At 54.4% G+C, this 23344-nt stretch overlaps 1 protein-coding gene across 2 annotated transcripts; it reads left to right on the top strand.

Annotated features, from left to right (window-relative positions):
- The first annotated feature begins 2784 nt into the window (after nt 1-2784).
- Lmna (lamin A/C) lies at nt 2785-23136 on the top strand. Of its 2 annotated transcripts, none has more exons than XM_059265614.1 (12): nt 2785-3372; nt 15925-16081; nt 17060-17185; nt 17420-17590; nt 17777-17902; nt 19191-19411; nt 19499-19721; nt 20141-20248; nt 20344-20463; nt 20875-20964; nt 21667-21933; nt 22184-23136. In XM_059265614.1, exons 1-12 carry the CDS (start codon nt 3017-3019, stop codon nt 22208-22210), a joined length of 1992 nt encoding a protein of 663 aa, XP_059121597.1. In that variant the 5' UTR covers nt 2785-3016; the 3' UTR covers nt 22211-23136. The 2 variants fall into 2 exon arrangements, with proteins under 2 accessions (XP_059121597.1, XP_059121598.1); XM_059265615.1 differs by lacking the exon at nt 2785-3372 and adding an exon at nt 11246-11379.
- Nucleotides 23137-23344: the final 208 nt, after the last annotated feature.

Here is a 23344-nt window from a genome sequence, read left to right as displayed (position 1 = left end):
TAGTGGTGGTGCACTCCTTGAATCCCAGCACTTGGGGAGGCAGAGCCAGGCGGATCTCTGTGAGTTCAAGGCCAGCCTGGTCTACAGAGTGAGTTCCAGGACAGGCACCAAAACTACACAGAGAAACCCTGTCTCGAAAAACAAAACAACAAAAAAAAAGACCGTTGGTCCTGATGGCAAGTGCCACACAACCCTGTAGAATCCATTGTTAGATTCCAATAATGCTTCAGCTCCCAGACTTCTGGGTTCCATGTGGAATTCATTATCCAGTTTTGAGTTCCAGGCTCTGTAACCGTAAGTTCTTCTTGTGTGTGTGTGTGTGTTTCTTTCTTTCTTTTTTGATTTTCTTTTTCTAGACAGGGTTTCTCTGTGTAACAGCACTAACTGTCCTGGAACTAGCTCTGTAGACCAGACTCACAGAGATCCCCCTGCCTCTGCCTCCCTTTAATCCTCTGGTTCTTCCTGGTTTTGATCCTCTCCACCCTTCTCTGTCGGTGGGAGGCTCCCTTGACACCAAGCAGGGTAATGCTGCTGCCCTGTAGCATTGTTTGGAGAACTCCACACCCTGGAAGCCCAGTCCCCAGGTCTTTGGTGGCTACTTTGCCCATGTGACAGTTGAGGACCAGGGAAGGCAGGTGCAGAGCTTATGTGACACATCAGAGGATTGAGAGCTGGTCACCTTCCATTGCACGTGGCCTCCCATTCTGCTGCGGCTTCTGGCACTGATGAGCTGTGCTTTCTTCACAGAGGAAGAGCAGACTCAGGGCTTTGGGACACAGAATTAGGATGGGACACTCAGGACAAAGATGTCTCTGAAGTTCAGGTTTAGGATTGAGGCCACCTTGATTGTAGTGGTGACACAGATCCTTCCATAAGAGCTCCGAGTACAGTTTGGGGTGAACACCCTCTTCTCTGTCTTCTCTGCAGAACGGGGACTGGTAGGAGAAGAAGGGTTAAGGGTGGTTTTGTTAGGGAAGCCAGGCCAGGGAGGGGGAGGGAGGGGATAGGGAGGGCTGAGACAGTGGGAACAGCCCAAGCCCCAGCCCTCACGTTTCGCTGGCTCACCCACTCGCCTCTGCTTCTAGTTTAGGAAATAGGAGTGGGAGAAGCAGAAGAAGCTTTTTTGCTGTTGTTTTGTCTGGGAAGTTGAGTGGCAGTGCCACACCCTGAGGGAGAGGACTTGCAGGGAAAGGAAACTATGTTCTCGGACCCCTAGATGCATCCTGGGTCCTCATCACACTGCCCAGTCACCCTCACAGGAATAAGAACTCTCCCTGAGCCTGGCAGTGGTGGTGCATGCCCTTAATCACTCGGGAGGCAGAGGCAGGCGAATCTCTTGAGTTTGAGGCCAGCCTGGTCTACAGAGCGAGTTCCAGGACAGCCAGGGCTACACAGAGAAACCCTGTCTCGACAACCCAAAACCCAAATAACTAAATAGAAAGAAAAGAACTCTCCCAGAGTTCAAACTCAAGCTCATTGCCCAGAACCTGCCCAGCCCTGATATCCTGGAACTCCAGGAACCAGCAGCTTAATCAATGCCCTTAGTGCCTTTTCGTAGAGGAAACGGGAAGGCACCATTGCAGACGAGGGTGACAGGCATGGCTAGTATAACCAGGGTTACAGGAGAGGACTAGGCAGCTGATCAGAGGAGTCTTTGATGGAGGCTGAAGAAGCTGGGACAAGGAACCTGGGGACCAGGGTAACTATTTTGGGAGATGGTCTAGTCTGGAGAGGCACATGTGCTGTGGCTGAGGAGGGGTAGCTTTGCTGTTCTGGTTCCCACTGCTCTCTCGGAATGGAATCAGGATGGAGACCCTGCGGTAACGACCCGACTCCCCACCCCGTTCCTCTTTGCAGGCCCTTCTTGCAGCCACAAAAATCTGGAACCTGGTGTCCTGGCCATGTGATGAATGCACGTACAGCCCTGGTATCTGTTTTAAATTATCCATTAAAATAAGTACAGTCCTGGAAAAAAATATAAGTACAGTCTTGGAATTGGTTGGGTGGGGCAAGCTGCTGAAAGGGGCTGAAGTGGAGGGATTTCAGCAGCCTCTTTTTCCAACTGTCTGGGTTCAAAGGGAAGGGGCAGGAGATGGGAGGGGCCAGCTCCTGACTTCTGTTCTTGGCCTTCTCTGGAGGACTGAGGCCCATTGCTTAGCGCTAAAACCCAAGGCTTGGTTTTAAAGTCAGAAATATGGGGGAAGTACATAGGTAAAAAGGTCCTTGATCTTTGCCCCACACTTGAGGGCATAAAGTAATTCCTCAGCCACCTAAGAATCCGGACGGTCCTTTGCCATCCCACTCCTGGTATACTGAAAAGAAGCCCTGAATGGCCCGCCCCTGTGCGCGGGGGAGAGGTGACTCACTATTGCTACTGGGGGGGGGGCGGGGTGGAAGAGGAGTGAATCACCGATGGGCCTTAGCCCTAACCCCCCCCCCCCCCCCAATTTCCTGGCTCCGTGGCAATGCCTGGCTCTCTCCCTCACTTGGTACCTACTTCCCCCGTCCCTCACCACTACCCTTTGCCCACCCACTCTCATTCCTTGGCTCTGCTCTTTACCCCAGAAGGCCAAAGGCAAGCTTGGAGCTGAAAGAGTTGAGCAGGCAGGAACCCATACTGTGAAGCCCTAGGCCCGAAAGGGGTGTTCTGGAGAGGGTGAGGCTGGGCAGTCCTGGCCCCTCCTCACCATACCTGCCCCCGCCCCTTTGGGTCTGGGCTGGCTCCTTTAAGAACAGTGGATCCACCCCCTGGAGAGGACGGCCTATTAGAGCCTTTGCCCGGCTGTCAGTGACTCAGTGTTCGCGGGAACGCAGCCTCAGCTTCGACACCAGCCAACCCAGATCCCGAGGTGCGCCAGCGCCCAGCCCAGATCTCCACGCCTGCCAGGAGCGAGCTTAGAGCCAGTCGCCGGCTCGCTCGCTGTGCCCCCGAGCAGCCGCCTTCTGTCCTTCTGTCCAAGTCCCGCGCCCTTCTCGGGACCCCTGCCCAGTGGGCAGCACTGCCACCCTGCCGGCCATGGAGACCCCGTCGCAGCGGCGCGCCACCCGCAGTGGGGCGCAGGCCAGCTCTACTCCGCTGTCGCCCACCCGGATCACCCGACTGCAGGAGAAGGAGGACCTGCAGGAGCTGAACGACCGTCTGGCGGTGTACATCGATCGCGTGCGCTCCTTGGAGACGGAGAACGCGGGGCTGCGCCTTCGCATCACCGAGTCCGAGGAGGTGGTCAGCCGAGAGGTGTCCGGCATCAAGGCGGCCTACGAGGCCGAGCTGGGGGATGCCCGCAAGACCCTCGACTCGGTGGCCAAGGAGCGCGCCCGCCTGCAGCTGGAGCTGAGCAAAGTGCGTGAGGAGTTCAAGGAACTGAAGGCGCGGTGAGTGAGGCCAGGCCGGCACCAGAGAGGCAGAATCGCCGGTAACTGGCCATCTAGTCCCCTCCCTCCCCGGAACTGCCTCCCGCGGGTGACTGGCAGTGCCAAGGGGAATAGTCAAGACAGGACACAGAAGGGAGGGGTCCCTGTGAGAGGGTGAGGGGTATAGAGAGTGGTGGGGGTATTGGGACCGAGTAGGGTTGGTGACAGGGCCTCATTCTGTCAAGGTGGGATTTTACAGCCATTTGGAGCCTGGGGGGGATGGGCTTGAGCAAAGCAGAACTGGCTCTACCGGGTCTTGGAACTCCGGGACACCCGGGACACATCGGAATGGGTGAAAGGGTTTTATTAGAACTTTCTTGGCAGGTTTGGCACTTTGCCAATTTTGCCCAACGTGGTTCTGAACACATGGTGTCCGGTAAAACATACCTCCCACACTGACATTTGTCCAGCCGGACTATAGAGGGGTCACCAAGGCAGCATACCCTCCCTTCCCCCATGGCTGTGGTAGCGGTGGCCTTCTCCTGGTTCTTTCTAGGAGTTAGGAATGTCTGGGACTTTCCCTTGACTCTCAGGCCCACCAGAAGCTCACCAGGAGATCTGCTCCCCCGCAGATCCCACAGCCCTTGGCCTGCCTGGCCCAGGAATGCAAGGGAGGGTGGGGAGGGAGGCTGGGCACAGAGGGCACTGGCTCAGGAAATACTGTTATGCCTGGGTCTCCGGCACCCCACTCCAGGCCCTCTCTGCTTAGTGACTTCAAGGTCTGGAAGCTCTGTCCTTTCCTCCTCCTCCACCAGGGAGCTACTTTCATTTCCCTAGCCAAGCCAGACTTCACTCTGGCCCATCCTCTCAACTGCTGATGTCTTGATCTGGCCTTATTAAACTGCTGGAACACAATGACATTTTTGAAATCCAGCCGTTAGGGAGCTTCAGACTACTCCCGCCTCACCCATCCCTGCCCCACCCTACCCCACCCTACTTGGCTCCACCTTCTTTCTAAAAAGCCCTTCCAGAGCCTGGGAAGTTTGGGCTGTGTTCTTCCTCCCAGACTCCCACTTGGTTCTGTGCTCCTCGGTCCTTTCTTCAAGCCACAGAGCACTACAAGTGATTGCAGACACCTAAGGGGCCGGTAGCTTTGAACTCTCCTCTTTTTTCCTTTTGCATTATCTTCTCCCCAAGCTCAGCATGTGTCTGTGGTTAGTCATTACTGGATCCCAGCCCTAGGTGTAAGTATGGCAAATTCATCACTTCCTCAGGTATAAACGGAAGTTGTGTGAGCAGATGGGTCCAGCCTTTCTTTCTGCTAAAAGGAATTACCTGTCTTTTTTTTCCCCCCCGTCAGAGATATGAACAACTTATTGAGAAATGTAAGAGGCAAGTTTGAGGAGTTAACCAGTGAATTAACTAGTTAGTGATCTAAACTAGTTAAATCAGCCCGATCCCTGGGAAGAACTTGTGAGGCAGATCTGGGGTTAGCACTGACCGGAAACAGGGCTAGTGGAGTCTCTAGCATCTCATTCATGTAGTTGTGCCTCCTCTGCCTCCCAGTGCAGCTGTCCAGGCCTGGGACACCAGGCGGTGTGTGCACGTAGGGTAGGGGCCGGGTGATGTGTGCAGTGGTTATATTTAGCCACCTGCCTCTGTTCTGTACAGGATCCTAACTGAGGAGGAGGCGGGGCTTCCGGGAAGGCGGATGGGTGGGTGTGCACACCTGGGTCCAGGCGGGTGGGACGGAGTGGAGAAGGGACCTGAGATGGGGTGTCCGACCTTCTATGTCTGTGGTAGGAAGGCCTGTGGCTGCTACTCCTTCTTGTGGCTCTTGAACTCAGGCTGAGGTAGAGAAAGGGCCTGAATGAAGTTTGGGGAGGAAGAAAGGAATTGTCCAAGCCTTCCCACCAGGGCCGGGAAAGGTGACTGGTTTAATGTTTAATTAGATTTAGAGCTCAGAGTTCAGAGTCAGGCTCGGAGTCAGAGACAGCTGCTTGTGAGACCCTGTGACAGTCTTTGGCACAACCCAACTGGGGTCCCTCAACCACACCCATAGGCCCCTTCTTTTCCAGCTGGGTTTTAAGTTCCAAGGGAAGAAAAAGAAAGAAAGAAAACAAACAAGGCCCTCTTTCTCCCTCTTCTCAAGAGGTTCAGACACCGAAGCTGGGAGGAGAGGACAGCTGGAAGCTTGGGGAAGGCTCGCCAGTTCCAGGCTGAGAGCTGGATAAGCCTCACTCCGGGCAGGACAGCTGCAGGCGTGAGTCAGATGCGGCCCCTCCCACCCTAGTGGCTTCGTGAGACACCGCAGGAGACCAGTGTAGACCACAGATAGCCTGAAAGGGAAGGAGAGGGGCCGAATGTCTACATCTTCTGCCTTCTCCCCACAACCGCCTGGGGTCCCCTTCCTGCCTCCCTCCTTAGGTTTATTTAAGTGCATGTGAGAGTGTGTACATGCACGTGTACCACCGTGTGCACGGCAGAGCGCAGCTTGGGGGATTTGGCTCTTAATGTGGGGCTTGGGGATCGGACTCACGGCACCAGGCTTGACATCAAGCACTCCTACCCATTAAACCTCCTTGATAGTCCTTTCCTTGGAACCTGATAGTAATCCTAGCACTCAGGAGGCGGAGGCGGGAGGATCACCCTAAGTTCAGGTTAGGCTAGCCTAGCTTACAAGGTTAGTCAGGGCCCAAGCAAGGCGTAAGAGCAAAGCCAGACGAAAGAGAGGATGCGGGCTGTAGTTCTCCGTAGTTTCTGTCCTTCCTCCCAACGCACGGCCTCTTGCATAGTGCACAGCGCTCTTTTCTTTCTTCTTTGTGAGGAGTGACACACATAGAGGTCAGAGGACAATGTGCAGGGTCCCTCCACTATCAGGCCCCAGGGAACGAGGCTGTCAGGCTTGGTGAAAAGGGCCCTTACTCCCTGAGCCATCTCGCAAGCCCTCAATAAGCTATTCGTTTATTCTCCTTCAGGTCTTTACAGTTTTTATGTGCACGAGTATTTTGCCTGCGTTTATGCATGTGCACCACTTGCATGGATGATGCCTGTGGAGGTCAGAGGAGGCTCAGGTTCTCTGAAACAGGAGTGACAGGTGGTTGTGGGTGCCGGGAACTGAACCTCTGCAAGAACAAGTACTCTGAACCATTGAGTTCAGTTCCCAAGCCACTTACAACTGCCTATGACTCCAGCTACAGGGATCCGATACCTTCTTCTGGTTGCCACAGACTGTGGCAACCACACAATATATCCTAATCACCACCCCCCCCCCACACACACACACGCACACACACAATTTTGAAATTTTTTGTTAAAAAAAAGACTGGTAGAATCTGGAACAGGCACTGCATATGAAATTAGAATGGCAAAAAGACTAGGGTGTGGCTGTATGGCATGGTGCCCACCCAGCACACCCAGCCCTGTGTCCCATCCCTATCAACACACACACACACACACACACACACACACACACACACACACACAAGTATATTGTTGTAGCTAAGGCTCAGTGGTAGAGCACTTGTCTAACATGCTTGGGGCCCTGTGTTCAGTCTCTAGCACTAGTCAGGTGTGGTAGCACAAGCTTGTAATTCCCAGGGCTTGAGAGGCGGAGGCAGGAGGAATATGGTGAATTCAAGGCTAGTCCGGGCTATGTAGAGACCCAGAGTGTGATCTGAGTGTGCCTTCTATGAGAAACTGTTGGAGTGAGCCTGGGTCAGAAATGGGGACAATTCTAGACCCACCACACAGAAGCACCTCTTCCCCCTGTAAGGCCTTCACGTTAGATGCCCCCTGGACTGGCAGGCTTCTGTGACCCCAGCACAGAGAAGCAGGGAGATGCACTCTGTGGAGGCTGTGGTCACAAGAACAAAGGCGGAGGTTTGTCCCATACTCTGAGGGGTGAAAGGTCAGGATGTGAGCATCTGACTTCCCAGTGGCTACTCTATTAAACCTCTAGCCTGAAAGACAGGTTGGAAATCTAACTGAGGCTCATTTCTGCTGCCTAGAGATCCTGCTCTGAGGCCAATGCCATGTTTGCCTCGATCTGTACCTAGAAAGACCCAGAACCATGCTAAGCTCAGCATCATCAACAGTTCAACCCTGGGAGCCTGGAGATTATGCCTTCAGTCTTGAGGCTTGGGGTAGGACTTGGCTGCCCAGGTTGGAAGGAACTTTGGAGGAACTGTTACACTGATAGAGGCAGGTGTCCTTGAGGGTACCTGGGCCCTAGGTGTCCCCGTCCACACTCTGATTATAAGGACAGAAGAGGTGCAGCTAAACAAACCTGGGGGCTGAGAAGTACTTATGGAGCCCAGGGAAACAGAAAAGCCATTCCTCACTGGGGTCCCCATTGCCTTCCCCTGGCCTCACGAGGTCAGTGGTCCTCCTGCATGCAGCTCAATGTCTCATTGTCAAGGCTGAAGCCAGGGACAGCTGGGAGGACAACTGGGGGTAGATGCCTTCACCTACAGCTGCGCCCTCTTCTCTCCCCATACCCTCCTCCTCCCAGCCCTGTCCAGCTCTGACAGCTGTGGCAGCTAGACATGCGGCCGGCCGTCTGGAGACCCAGACACTGGGCAGAGTCTCTCCCATGCTCCCCTCCTTGGCCCCGGCCGGGAATGCACTGAAGGGGTCACGGCCAAGCACTAGCATCCACGGAGACACTGGAGAAGTGCAGGATCTGCTGTGTGTTCCACCAAGGTGACAGATAGGGTGAGGTCACAGTTAAGACAGCTGTGGCCCTCAGTGTCCATAATTCTAGGTTTACCTGTGTCTCTAAACTGCTGTGTAACCTTGAATTAATCAACTCCCCTCCCGTGTTTCCCTAACAAGGAAAGGGAGTTAGCACAGCGCTCCAGACGTACCTTGAGTTTCAAAGTAGTTCAACGACCCATAAAGTGAGGGAAAGTCCTCTAAAGACCACACGAGAAGTCATAAAGCCAAGCACAATCAATTGGAGCGGAGTTAACAGCCAGTACAGCTTTTTTTATAGAACTATTTCCCACCGCGGTGGGATGAAAACCACTCTGTCTTCTTCCTGTCTCTCAAAGAGAGCTTGTTAGAAATGGTTAATTATTGTGACATTACTGTCTTGGCACAGGCTTTGTTTCCACTGCTGTTGGGAAAATAAAGTTCATGTCAGTGTGTCTGCCTTCAGACAATAGAAAGGGCCCTATCATGTAGCAGGACAGAGTCTGTCCCCGAAATTGACTGACCAGTTCTTGGGGACTGGAAGGGAGGGGAGGCTCCTGGGAAAGACAGGACTGACCTCTTCAGCTGCCAGGGTCAGATCTCACATGCTAGGAGCCTGTGGGTGGCGCACAGTGACCTTACCTGCTCGCCTGCCACTCGCTGGTGTCTCCAGCCGGAAGTGGGGCTGTGAGTAGGTCTTGGCCCTTACAAGTCCCTTAAGAAAGGGACAATATTTGGGAGCAGGGGGGGTCTCAATATCTTACTGTCTAGTTACAGGAGAGGAAGCCAGAATCCTGCCTGCTGAAACCAGGAATAATTCTGGCTAGGGTCCATCCGGGGCCCAGGTTGGGGAGCTGAGTCATGGTGGAGTACAGGGTTGGGTGGAAGGGAGTCCCAGAGCTTCTCCAGCCAGTGGAGAAGGTGCTGAGGTGGACTTTCCCTGAGCATTACATCGAGCCACAGCCAGAAGATCAGTGTCTGAGTTTGGTGGGGACACACAGAATCTCTTTAAGGTCAGCTCAGAGTTAGAAGCTGGGTAGGCCTTTGGGATACAGTGAATGACGGTGAGGAGGTTTGTGGAAATGGGAAGACTCCCTTTTCTCCCCAAGAAGCTGTATGGCTGCCACCTCTGCCAGCCGGGAGAACATGGTGCATCTTTCCAGGTGTAGCTGAGATGCAGTGAGACCCGACGATGTCCAAAGCTTTCCTCTACTTCCTCTCCTGACTTGGGGTGTGTCTCAGGCTCTCTTCCTGAGACAGTCAGGGTTAATAAATGTGTGCTACCCGTGGAGGGCTATTAAGTCCCGAGAAGTCCTTGCTGAGTGACATTTTATGAGGAATCCCTCAGGTCCCCACCCTTCCTCCCCTCAGGGCATCCTGTCTTCTTAGGCCACTCCCCCCTTACCTTTTTGCTCTCTCTCTTTTGCCTGTCCCCACCCTGACATTTTGTGACAATACAAGCTTGACTTCTGGAATGATAGGCTAGAAGGATGGACAGTGAAGCTGAGCAGGGCCCTGAAGGGAAGGACGTGGTTTGTGAAGAAGCTGGTTGCCCGGTGTCTAGGACCCCTGTGCAGCGCTGGCCTCTGGCTCCGGGCTTCTCTTTTGCACAGTGCCACGTTGATACACCCAGCAGCTGTGACTCAGGCCTGGCCCCTCGCCAGGCCCACTGCCTCTGCTGGAGTGGTGTCTGAACATGTCAACAGGCTCCTATCCTGCTCTGGGCACCAGAGCCCTACCAGACTCCCTCCTCCTGGAATTAAGACTTGCTTTGTCTTTGGGGAGAGCCACCGAGATTCTGGCTGCTCTGGAAGTGGATCTGAGAGGCCTCAGATCCCAGGCCTGTTTAGCAGTCCACGAGAGGCATGAGGAAGCTGAGCTTTGCCAGCTGCGGGCACATGTGCCTATGTGGGGAGGTGTGGGATACACGCTGTGGTGCTTACCATGTGCTTTTCTTTGTATTTCTTCCTTTTCTTTTCTTTCTTTCTTCTTCTTTTTATTTTTTTTTAATTTTTTTTTTTTTTTTTTTTGGTTTTTCAAGACAGGGTTTCTCTGTGTAGTTTTGCGCCTTTCCTGGAACTCACTTGATAGTCCAGGCTGGCCTCGAACTCACAGAGATCCACCTGGCTCAGCCTCCCGAGTGCTGGGATTAAATGCGTGCGCCACCACCGCCCGGCTTTTTTTTTTTTTTTTTTTAAATTTTATTTCTTGAGACAGGGTTTCTCTTTGTAGCCCTGGCTGTCTGGAACTCACTCTCTAGACCAGGCTGGCCTCAAACTCACAGAGATCCGCCTGTCTCTGCCTCCCTAGTGCTGGGATTAAAGGTGTTTGAAGGTGATGTTTGAAGGTGGTCAAGGGTGGTAGATTTCATTAGGCCTTTGTCCTTTTGACTGGGGTCTCCTGGGACACAGATATTGCACCTTCTGGACGGCCTGTATCTCTGTCTCTGCCACTCTACAGCCCACTTGTGCCCTAACATCTTTTCTTTCTCCTCCCTTTCCAGTAATCCTCCTGCCTCATCCTCCCAAACCTTCTCTTCCCTTCTCTTTTAGTGTTGGGACTTGAACCCAGGAAATTACCCCCCCAGCTCCATGTGGTTTTCTTTGCTAGCCTCTGTCTGTTGTGAGTGCCCTGCTGGGTAGATTTTTAGAGTCCGGCCCTGGCCTCTCTTGGCTTTCTAAGTCGGAAGGTCAGTCTAGAAGCCCAGAGCACCTGAGCTCTAAGGTATCAAGGGACATAGAGAAAAAGCCAAAGATCCCACAGGTAAAACCCGAGCTGACATGGAGCTCAGTGGAGGTGTAGAAAATGGGTGGGGTAGCTGTGCAGGGTTAGATACAGAACCCTTTCTCTATTTAATATGCAGTGCATGCATCATTCATGTCTACATAATTAAGATAAAGAACACTGCGTTGTTAATGGAAAAAAAAAAACAACAGAGCCTGGGAATGTAGCTTGTGAGAATTTAAGGGTTTGGATTTGATCCACAGCACCCCATAAACCACATGTCATTCCCAGCACTTGGAAGCTCCGTGGAGGCAGGAGGATCAGGAATTTAAGGTCATCCTTGACTCCTTAGCAAATTTGAGGCAGTTTAGGAACCTGAGACCCTGTCATGAATGAATAGTAAATAAACCAGCAAGGGTCTAGGTCGCGCAGGGGCCGGGGCAGGGTCGGGCCGGAAGTCAGCCAGGTAGGGGGTTGCAGCCCAGGGGATCTGGGAGCAGCGCCTCAGGACCCTGCCTAGCCACAGGGGTCAGCGGATCTTTCCGGAACTCGCAGGGGGCGAGGCCTCCCTCGCTTCTCTGGTCCAGCTATGGGGAACGCCGAGGGCCGGTGAGGCTGGCTGCGGGCGGCGGGGCGCGGGCCGGTCTGTCACCCCCTCCCGCTCCTTATTTTTAGCCGAGTGTAGCGTCTGAGCGGCTGGTCCCTCCCCCAGGACAGGGGAGGAAATGCAGGCCACTCCCTCCGGGCCTAGGCTGTTGCTCCGGGCAACCGGGCCAAACAGGCCGCGCGGCTTCCATATCTGGCGTCTGAGGTGGCCGAGGAGGATGACTCAGTGGGCGGGTCAGCGCCTGGCCCTGTGCCCATCCCGTCCCTCTGCTACTGCCGTCTGTCTTCCCTAAAGCAGCCCGGGGACCCCAGCTGCGCCCCCCACCCCACCCCACCCCACCCCGTCGGCTTCTCACTTACCTTGTTCTGGACTGCTCTGCCCCCCTCCCCCACGCCCCTCTCTGAGCCAGGATTGCCCACTGGGATGAGTTAAACCGGATACCCAGCCCTTCTGGCCCCTGGCCCCTGGAGGCAGCGGGGATGCAACCACTCCTTTGCTCACGCAGAGCGCTCTCGTGACACCAGGCCTGGAACGGGACACTGGCAGGCAGGGCTCACTGCCCCTGAGAGCCCTGGTATTGTGGGTCTGGACGTGAGTCACCCCAGGAGCCCAGGTTCCTATCCCTTTCCAGCTCCCCTGGCCGGCCCCACCCAGGCCTCCGTACCAACCCAGCACAAACCCAGCTTTCCCACTACCACGCCCAGTGGGCTGGCGCTGGACCTCTATGGAGAGAGCTGCAGAGGCCTAGTCCTGTCCCGGTGTCTGGCCTGCCCAGGCTGAGGCCCCTCCTCTCCTAGGAAGGAACTAGTGTTTGGTAGAGGACAGGCATGGAACTCAATTTTTTTTCCTCTCTTTTGTTAATCTATTTTAAATAACATCACATAATTCTGTTACAGTGTTATTTAAACATGTAAATTGTATTGCTATCTATAAAATATGCTTTCTTTTTCTTTTCTTTTTTTTGTTTTTGTTTTTGAGACAGGGTTTTTCTGTGTAGCCCTGGCTGTCCTGGAACTCAGAGATCCACCTGCCTCCAAGTGAGTGCTTGTATTAAAGGTGTGCTCCACCACCCAGTTCTTCCCCCCCCCCCCCAACTCGGGGAATAATACCTCACTATGTAGTCCTGGCTGGCCTGGAACTCTCTGGGTGTACCAAGATGGCCTTGTGGCCTTGAACTCACTGAGATCCTGGCCTCTGATTCCCAAGTGCTGTGAACTAAAGTTGTATACCACCATGCCAGGCTTAAAACATGGCTTTAAAAGAAAAAAAAATTGTTTTAATTAAAAAAAGAGAAAGGGAGATATTAGCTGGGCCATGATGGCACACGAATCCCAGCCTTTGGAGGCAGACAGATCTCTGAGTGCGAGGCCAGCCTGGTCTATAGAGTGAGCTCCAGGACAGCCAGAGCTACACAGAGAAACCCTGTCTCAAAAAAATACAAAAGAAAAAGGGATTAGAGAAGGGTGTAATGTGGGTTCTGGTCCCTTCCCCCCACATTTCTTAGGGTGTGCTGTGGTTCTCTGTCTACTGAGCTCCAAGGGTCTGAGTCATGAGCTCATGGGTGATAGTGGCTTGCTTCTTCCCCCAGATGGGGCTCCCCAAGCCTGACAAAGAAAACCACAAAAGCTCTTCCCCGATTCCATCTGCTTGAGGTTCCCTCAGCTACAGGGTGTGTCTTAGTCCTTTGGAGTCTCTTCAGGGCTGGGTAAGCGCTGGAAGCAAAGGGAAATAGTCCCTGGTTTCATGGAAGGCATGTGCTGGATGGGTACAGAGAGGAACTCAGACCCCGCTTTCTGCAGGGCCCTGGCTGGAGCTCTTGCTGCCTTCCTTTTCTGAAATCACATTGGTAATGGCGCCCATCTCCGAGGGCGGCCATGAAGATTAGCCGAGTTAATACTGTCGTGGTTAGAGCAGTGCCCGGCACATATAAGTTCATTAGATGTATTTGCTGTTGCAGTCGTGTGCTACCCAACAATGTTTCTGTCGGTGGCAGGTCACATATGATGAGGGTCCCCAAAACTATCATCTTGTGTGAGCACACTGTGATATTTGCATAATGACGAAACTAATAACTCCTCACAACGCAACCCATTGTTATATGACACATGGCTATATTATCCTAAAAACCCAACCCTGTGCCTATATTATCCTAAAATCCCAACCCTGTGCCTATCAGACCGTACACTTCTGGAGGACAGGGCCATTTCACCACCTCCCAGTACAGCCAAGGACAAGGGGAACCCTGGGAAGTCCCCCTCTAGTGTCCAAGGAGGCTGGACTAGGAAGTGGCCTTGAGGCATGTTCAGAAAGCATCCTCAGGCCCATCAGGGATGGATTTGTTGAGTGGGATCTGCTTTCTTCCCTCTCCTGGCTTATTTCTTCATGCTCTCTACACCTGTGCCTTAGGAAGGCCGTGAAGTAGAGGGAGAAAAAGTCTGAGATCAGCAAGCATGGATGAGAACGTTGCCCCTGCACCTGGCTGCCATCTACCCTGCGCCTCAGTCTCCTCGTCTCTGAAAGAAAGAGGCTGAGTGACTCTGAGCTGGTTCTCTAAACTCTGAGTCCCCCTACATCACCAGCAGCAGCCCATCAGGTGGCCTTCAGGGTGGCGGGTCCCCTCTGGGAAGCCCCCTGCCAGCCTTGGAGCTGGCCCAGGGAGCTCGGACTCTCTGTCTGCAGCTTGTTTCGCCTGTGTTTTTTCTTCATTTTCTTTCCTCCCCTGCAGCTGCCTCAGCTTCGGAAAAGTTCTGAAGTCATGGAAAGTTGGGGCTGTGCTTCTCGCCAGGGCTGGGCCGGATGGCAGCCAAAACCTGAGCTGGGTTTTGACTTTATTTTTAGCTTTTCGTGCTAAGATGGAGGAGGAGAAACAGTCTCTGGTTCTGGAAGGGCCTCTGCAGGAGAAAGACACGATTGCATTAAATAATTAGTTTTGCATTGTGGATGGAGCAGTACACCGCCTGGGGAGCAGCCTGGGGGACTTCATACTCTTCCCAGCCCCTCTTTCCCCTCCCAGACCAGTAGAGCCTAGGTGGAGGGCGTGACTCTCTGAAATGTCCTGAGTGGCTCCTCCTCTGCAGCGTCCCCAGGTCTAGCCTTTTCTCTCCTGCTCCGGGGTGAATTGCTAGAACTGTTATTGCTTAGCAATTTTGTGGCAGGAGAGAAATGTTGGCAAGGCTGTGCTTCCTGGAGTGGGTCCCCGGCCACATTTGCCCATCTTTTTCCTTTTCAATCTTGGGGGATAGATGACGTGATGTGAATGAGTGCTGACCTAGCAGAGGTAGAGGTGGAGGTCAGAGGAGGTCCTTCCCCATTCACCTGGTTTGAAACATGGTTTCTTGTTGGCTACTGCATAATCAGGGTGATTGAGCTGCAAGCTTCCAGCCGTGTTCTCCCAGCCTCCCATCTCCCCACGGAAATGCTGGGGTTCCATACAGGCTTTAAGTGGCTGACATCCAAACAGTTCCTCATGCTTGTCGGGCCCAGAACCATCTCCTCAGCCCCTGGTGTTCCTGCTGCTGTGGCAGGCTCCTGCTGAGAACTGATAATGCTTCAGATGGCTGCTAGCAACAGACCCTTGGGTCTTCTCTGGGTTTACGGCTCCCCGCCCTCTTTGGTACTTGGGAAGGGATTATGTCTGGAAAGTTCTCAGGCTTTCCAGAGATTTTTCAGGAAATTAGGGCCTCTCTGCTTCTCTGGCTCACTAGAAGAAAGAATCAGGAATGTGGGGGAGGCAGAGGCAGCCTCGGGTGCTAGAGTCTTGCTAAAGCTAGGGATAGGATGTGGCTCCAGACTGGAACCCCATGGACCTGGGACCAAAGGCTCCACATCTGGAGTGAGAAGGGCTTAGCCTTCTGTCTGGGCTCTGATGGAGCAGGCTGGCCCTCTGCCCTGCCAGGATCAGGGGTCTTAAGATTAAGTCCCAAGAAGGGAAAGGTCTAATACTCTGCCTCCTTGTCCTTGTTCCTGGCTTCCCTAGCCAGACTTTCTTTTCCCAAAGTCCCACATGGGCAAAAGGGTTTAGACCAGTTTGAAACTCAAACTTCTTTAGACCAGTTTGAAACTCAAACTTTAGACCAGTTTGAAACTCAAACTGAGAGGTGCTGGGACTTTGGGTTGTGTGTGTGGCCAAGACACGCCCAGTCTGTTTGCTCCGAGGGAGGGAAGGGAGCTGAATGGGGAGCCGAATGGGGAGCCGGGTGGAGTCCAGGGGAGGAAAAGGTTAAGGCCCTGTGTGGGAAGGGGTGGGAGACAAAGGTGCCCTGTCTATTTTAGAGGGACTGGGAGCGGGGAGAGCGCCAGGCATTTATATCATGAGATCTAGCTTTGCCCTTGGCCCCAGGCACGTTCCTGGGCCCTGAGTCATGGGAAGGGAAGAGAAGCAAGAAGGGGCTTTTGGGAAATCTTAGGGAGGTAAGCACCCAGCCCCAGAAGCTCGTGGATGCAAACAAACCTAATGTAAGGATGCCCTCTTCTGACCGTTGGGAGGACCACAGAGAGGCCCTGTCCTAGCCAAACAGGATCCTGAAACCGACTCTTCTCTTTCCTAGCAATACCAAGAAGGAGGGTGACCTGCTGGCTGCCCAGGCCCGGCTCAAGGACCTGGAGGCTCTTCTCAACTCCAAGGAAGCCGCCCTGAGCACTGCTCTCAGTGAGAAGCGCACACTAGAGGGCGAACTCCATGATCTGCGGGGGCAGGTAGCCAAGGTAGGCCTTCCCGTGACCCCAGTGACCCACCCAGATGAATGCATACTGACTCTTCTTCCTTAGCCTGCCCTTAGGCGGTGTCTGGTCTGACCTGTCACTCCGTCCCAAGGCCATTCACCTGTCTAGCATCACTTTAGCTGGTCTAGACCATTGCTCATCCTTCTTTGGCCACCAAGGAGCAATCCACAAACCAGTTCCGTTTAACTGCACAGTGTGCTTGCTATGCATAGCTCTGGGTCCCTCCCCTCCCGTCTCCTCTAGACAGCCTAACCTCTTCAGAGGAAAGCTGTCCACCGAGGCCACCATAGAGTCCTGATGGCTGATTATACCTAGGTGTGGGTCAGTACTGCTTTGTGTGTGCAGTGTCCATTCCTTTCAAAGCACTCCTCTCTGATCCTCTGATTTCTCATCTTACGAGAGGAGCAGGGCCGCAGAAGCCAGTGACGCAGTTTCATGGTCTTGCCTGTTTAGAGTGGGCCAGACCTGGAGCCCATGACAAACTGGCACCCGAGATGTTTTCCTTTTGGGTCCTTTTCTCACCCCCATCGCACCATGAAACACAGGAGAAACCAGCTGGCTGACTCCAGAGCCCAAGCTGGGCCCCTCCCTGCCCAGCTCTTCCAGGCCCGCTGAGGGGCCGGCACTTTGGGTGGCTTGGCTTGTGCTTCCTGCGGGAACAACTTGTAGGGATCTGTTCTCTCCACTTGTCATGTGGGCTCTCGGGATAGAACTTAGGTTCTGCCCTGAGGATGGCAAGCACCCCTACCTGCTGGACCTTCTCACTGGCCCTCACCCGTGACTTCTTAGTGCCATGGCTACCATGAGTAGTTACTGTGAGAATGTGGACATTTTCCCCCCCTAACGGGCATTGAAGGCCTTTACTGCCTCTAGGCCTGTTCTCCCTGGGGACAGCTATCACTCGGCTTCTTTGGCATGTCCTGAGCACCCTCTCCATGACCTGGACTTTCTTCCTCTCAGCTCGAGGCAGCCCTAGGTGAGGCTAAGAAGCAACTTCAGGATGAGATGCTTCGGCGGGTGGATGCTGAGAACAGGCTGCAGACCCTGAAGGAGGAACTGGACTTCCAGAAGAACATCTACAGTGAGGTGAGCACCACACTGTATGGGCCTGAGAGCTGAGGAGCAACAGCTGGACACTGGGCTAGGGGCACAAGCACACCTGCCTGAAGGCCTGTACTCGTGGTATGCGCCCAGCTCCCAGGCTAATGGAAGGCTGCCCATGGCCTGTAGGGTTAAGGGAAGACGGGGAGCTAGGGCTTCTGGGTCTCAGCTTCTAAGGAACCATTCTGATGTGCATTCCCGTGTCTTGAACCCTTTCAGGAGCTGCGTGAGACCAAGCGCAGGCATGAGACCCGGCTTGTGGAGATCGATAATGGGAAGCAGCGTGAGTTTGAGAGCCGGCTGGCGGACGCCTTGCAGGAGCTGCGGGCCCAGCATGAGGACCAGGTGGAACAGTATAAGAAGGAGCTAGAGAAGACTTACTCTGCCAAGGTGCTGGCCTCACCCCATCCCGCCCGGTGCTGCCCCGGCAGCCCATTCTGTCCATGCTGGGTGTGCCTTGGGTGGATGGTAGCAGGGAGCTTGAGCCAGGACCTGAGGCTGCCGCAGCAACATCATCCTCAGGTCCCTAGCTCTGTCCCTCCAGGTCCCTGTTCTAATACCGTCTGCTCCCTGCAGCTGGACAATGCCAGGCAGTCTGCAGAGAGGAACAGCAACCTGGTGGGGGCCGCCCACGAGGAGCTCCAGCAGTCTCGAATCCGCATCGACAGCCTCTCGGCCCAGCTCAGCCAGCTCCAGAAGCAGGTGATGCCCCGTTTACCCTTTCCACCAGGGCACTGGGCTGAGCAGAAGCCCACGGGAAGAGGGGGAGTAGAGGGGAAGAGGGACCCAGGACTACACACTGTGTTTGGAGTCTGACACCTGCCTGGGTTTCCAGTATCCCCCTTAGCCTGCCTTGATCCTCAGAGCCTCTGGTTTACCATTTGTGTACGAGAGGTTTCTTCCTGTTTATTTTGTGCATGCTGGGGACTGAACCCCAGGCCTGGTGCATGGTAAACAGGTACTTTATTCCTGAGTTACATTTCCAGCCTCATTTCCTATTTGAAAATGGAGATTACCTTTGGCTGGGCTTATAGCTTAGTTGGTAGAGTGTTTGCTTATCATGCATGAAGCCCTGGCTCTGTCCCCAGCATGACAGAACCTGGCATAGTGGTCCATGCCTTTCATCCCAGGCTGAAGTATCAGAGATTCAGGGTCATCCTCAACTATACAGCAAGTTTGAGACCAGCCTAGACTACATGAGACCCTGTCTCAAAAAAAGAAAAGAAGGCCAGGTAGTATGAGTGCACGTCTTTAATCCCAGCACTCAGGAGGCAGAGGCAGGTGGATCTCTGTGAGTTCAAGACCAGCCTGGTCTACAGAGCGAGTTCCAGGACAGCCAGGGCTATACAGAGAAACCCTGTCAAAAAAAGCCAGGTGGTGGTGAAACACAATTTTAATCCCAGCACATGAGAGGCATAAAGAGGTGGATCTCGCCGGGCGGTGGTGGCGCACGCCTTTAATCCCAGCACTCAGGAGGCAGAGCCAGGCGGATCTCTGTGAGTTCGAGGCCAGCCTGGGCTACCAAGTGAGTTCCAGGAAAGGCGCAAAGCTACACAGAGAAACCCTGTCTCGAAAAACCAAAAAAAAAAAAAAAAAAAAAAAAAGGTGGATCTCTGTGAGTTCGAGGCCAGCCTGGTTAGGAAAAAAAAAAAAAAAAAAAAAAAAAAAAGAGCAAAACAATAACACCCAAACCAAATAAAAAAGAAATCCTTAAAATAAAATTTAAAAAAAAGAATGGAAAATGGTAAACATTATTGTCCTCCCTGTTCACAGATCTGTCCTAACACACTGTGAAATATTATTTTAGATGGCTGTGCTATTTGCGACAAGAGATTTCAGTTAGATGTTAGGAAGAGCTTCCTGGTCACTGGATACGGCCATGTCAGTCAGTGCTCTTAACCGCTGAGCCATCTCTCCAGCCCAGGCCATGGTGTTTCTAATTAAGCACCTCTTCATTATTTTTGGCCCTTGCCTTTCCCACCCACCCCAGTTGGCAGCCAAGGAGGCAAAGCTGCGTGACCTGGAGGACTCGCTGGCCCGGGAGCGGGATACTAGCCGGCGGCTGCTGGCTGAAAAGGAGCGAGAGATGGCCGAGATGCGGGCGAGGATGCAGCAGCAGCTGGATGAGTACCAGGAATTGCTGGACATCAAGCTGGCCCTGGACATGGAGATCCACGCCTACAGAAAGCTGCTGGAGGGCGAGGAGGAGAGGTGAACCAGGAGGGTGAAGAGACGCTGGCGGGAGCCTCCGGCCTGCAGCCACCGTGACTAACCCCCACCCCGTCTCCACCTTCTTAGGCTGCGCCTGTCCCCCAGCCCTACCTCGCAGCGCAGTCGCGCCCGCACCTCCTCTCACTCCTCCCAGTCGCAGGGCGGGGGCAGCGTCACCAAAAAGCGCAAGCTGGAGTCCGCTGAGAGCAGGAGCAGCTTCTCACAGCACGCTCGCACTAGCGGGCGCGTGGCCGTGGAGGAAGTAGACGAGGAGGGGAAGTTTGTGCGCCTGCGCAACAAGTCCAACGAGGTGGGCCCCTGGAGGAGGGTCTCGCATCCAATGGCTGGGAGACCCTGGTTCTCACGGAGGGAGCATCGACTCTCTGTCTGGGAATCTGGAGTGTGTGGCAGTCCCTACATCTCTAAATTGTTGGGGAGATGAAAGATGCCAGTGTGTGTGTGTGTCACAGCATACACGTTCACACAGCCACATACGACCCTCGAGGGGTAGGGTGGGTTTGAGTGCCGGAGATGGTGGGGCAGGCCTGCCTTTTTTCTGTTTTCTTTCTTTCTTTTTCTTTTTTTTTTTTGAGGTGGGGCCTCAGCCTCCAGAGTAGCTGGGACTACAGGTGTACACGATGGCACCCAGCCTACCTACCTGGGCTCTTGCGTGAAATAAGCCAAGCGCCAGGCTGAGCCTGCCCATCTTCCTCCCTCCCCCTCCGGCAGGACCAGTCCATGGGCAACTGGCAGATCAAGCGTCAGAATGGTGATGACCCCTTGATGACATATCGCTTCCCACCAAAGTTCACTCTAAAGGCCGGGCAGGTGGTGACGGTGAGTGGAGGGTGTTCGGGACCCAGGAGTGGAGAGGTTGGCCTCTGGACAGGAACAATAAGAATAAGCACCCTTCGTAAACTGTCTTTCCCCAGATCTGGGCTGCAGGCGCTGGGGCCACCCATAGCCCCCCTACTGACTTGGTGTGGAAGGCGCAGAATACCTGGGGCTGTGGGAATAGTCTTCGTACCGCCCTCATCAACTCCACTGGAGAAGTGAGTATGTTACAAGCTGGCCGCTTGCTGGAGTCGGCGCCCCCTGGTGGCCATAATGGGAGCCCGCCACCCCCAACCCAATGCAACCTGCCCGTTTGGGATCACTTTCCTGAGCCCAAGTGCTCAACCAGTAAGCAAGCTAGAAGTCTCCCCAGTAGGATGATGGGTCGAAGTCAGCCAGTAGACGTTGCTCGCCACGGACTCTAAGCTAAAGAACACTGAGCTCCCAATGGTGTCCTTCCTGCCTGTGTCTATAAGCACATTCCTGAGCTCCGGCATCAGAGGTCCGGGCAGTTAAAGAGCAGAGCCTGGGACGGTTCTAGGTGGGAAGGTTCTGGGAAGGTACTATGGGTAGACAGGCTGCACGGCCCTCCCCCCCTGACTCTCGGACCTGCGCCTATGTCCCCATAGGAAGTGGCCATGCGCAAGCTGGTGCGCTCCGTGACCGTGGTTGAGGACGATGACGATGAGGATGGAGATGATCTGCTCCATCACCACCACGTGAGTGGCAGCCGCCGCTGAGACCCAGCCCACATGGGTAGCCCTACCAGCCTAGGGCAGCTCTCCCACCTCCATGCCAAAGTCTTTTCATTAAAGAATGTTTTGAATGCCACTTGCTGCCCTGGCCTTTCTTCTCTCTCCTCCCTCTGCCTTGCCCAGGGACCCCAGGTGTCTGGTAAGGAAGGGAGTGGGAACTTTCTGATTCCATGGACTATTCCACGGTGGCAGTGGGCAGGATCTGGATTTGTCTCCGGGGAAGGGGATGGGAGGACAGAGATGCCCCCCAGCCCTGTCTCTCTTCCCCATCCCATTGCATGCACCCCTCTCTTGTCTCTTCCTCTCAGTTGCATGCTTCTCTCGTTTCCCCGACTTCCTGCAACACTGCTTTCTCTCGTTCCTGTCTCCCCACAATGAAAAATCTCCATCTTTGGTCTCCCTCCCAATTCCCCTGCGAGTTTCTAGGATTCAGGAGAGAGTGAGAGCCACGCCCCTCCATCTCAAAGCCTTCCTGGCCATTTCCCCCTGTCAGGTCCTTCCTCCCAGCCACAGGCCTCCCCAGTCCCTATTCACTCTGGCTGTCTGGGTACAGATGCCACCTTCCTGCCCAATGGCCAGGAAGCTCCAGAGCCCAAGCTTGGGTGCTGGTCCCGAGCAGTCAGTCCCAGGCGCGCTGTCCCTCCTGAGCCGTGTCTCCCTTCCCAGGGCTCCCACTGCAGCAGCTCGGGGGACCCCGCGGAGTACAACCTACGCTCTCGCACCGTGCTGTGTGGGACTTGTGGGCAGCCCGCCGACAAGGCTGCCAGTGGCTCAGGAGCCCAGGTGGGCGGATCCATCTCCTCTGGCTCTTCTGCCTCCAGTGTCACAGTCACTCGAAGCTACCGCAGTGTGGGGGGCAGTGGGGGTGGCAGCTTCGGGGACAGCCTAGTCACCCGCTCCTACCTCCTGGGCAACTCCAGTCCCCGGACTCAGGTGAGTCATCTCTGCCTCTACCCCTCCAGCAGGACACTGCTCACTGAACAGCAGGGCAGGGCAGGGCAGGGGGTGGGACCCTCCTCCTTGCAGCCCCCCTTGCGCCCTGCCCCTTCTGTCTGAACCCCAGACTGGAGGGCAGGGCCAGGGCCAGAGTGTGAGGGTTGGGGAGACACACCCCCCTTTGGGGTCAGGGAGGGAGAGGAAGGGCCAGCCACTGTGCTCACACCTGCCTTCTCTTCTCTCTTAGAGCTCCCAGAACTGCAGCATCATGTAATCTGGGACCTGCCAGGCAGGGGTGGGGTCAGAGGCCACCTGCTCCCTCCTCACCTCATGCCCACCTCCTGCTCTGCACCTTATGGGAGCAGGCCTGAAGCCAAAGAAAAGTTTATTCCCTGCCTTTGGGTTTTTTTTTTTTCTTCTATTTTTTTTCTAAGAGAAGTTATTTTCTACAGTGGTTTTATACTGAAGGAAAAACACAACCAAAAAAAAAAAAGTCTCTATCTCAATCCTAAGTCCTTCCCCTTCTTTCCCGTATCTGCCTTAAAACCAAAGGGCTGCTTCTCCCCGGAGCCCAGGGGAAGGACTGCTTTTATAGTCTAGATTTTGTCCTGCTGCCTTGGCCTTGCGCTCATCCCAGGACCCCGTGACATGGTGCCTGAGAGGCAGGTGTGGAGTTCTCTTCACCAGCTTCCTCCAGACAGCTGGCCCACTGCCATGCCAGCTGCAGAGAAGTGGGGTGCAGAGGGGATGGCCGAGAGAGGTCAAGCCCCTCCTGGGTCCACTACACTTGGCTGAGGCTCCTCTGCCTGCCTCACCCTCTTCCTGCCCCGTCCCCCCGCAGCCTGGGGTCAGTGGATTCTCCCAGGCACCTCCGCCATGCTTGCTTTTTCTATATTTTATTCAGACAAGAGATGGAAATGAGGTAGAAGGAGGAGGGAAGGTCAGTTTGAGCCCACCTTTTCCCAGCTTTACGGCCTGGTGGGCCTTGTCCCGTCGCTGGGAGGCAAAACCAAGTGGGGTGTAGGGAAGAGTGAGAAAGTAGGCTGCTGGAAAGGCGGAGAGCCTGCTGGGGCCCTGCCGCAGGGGAGTAGAGGGTGTGGTGATTGATGGGGATGGTAAACACTAAGGAGCCCTTCACCCCATTTCCCATCTGCACTTCTGCTCTCCCTCCAAATCAATACACTAGTTGTTTCCATCCTGGATGCTGTGGTGTCTCTTTGTTGGGTGTCACGTGTGTTTCCAGGGGCAGACACATGCACACACAGGTGCCACAAGTCACCACATATTCAACGCTACCCAGCCTCCCCCTCATCTAGGGCCACAGGAAGATGTGAAGATGCATGTTGGGTCCTGGAAGGGACTTCTCTGAAGACTGGCACATGCGGTGTGAAGGAGAGGCATTTCCTTC

This window comes from Peromyscus eremicus, chromosome 6 (genome assembly GCF_949786415.1).
Source record: "Peromyscus eremicus chromosome 6, PerEre_H2_v1, whole genome shotgun sequence".
NCBI lineage: Eukaryota > Metazoa > Chordata > Mammalia > Rodentia > Cricetidae > Peromyscus > Peromyscus eremicus.
Note: the sequence above shows the minus strand (reverse complement) of the source record. Positions and strands in the feature narration are given on the sequence as shown.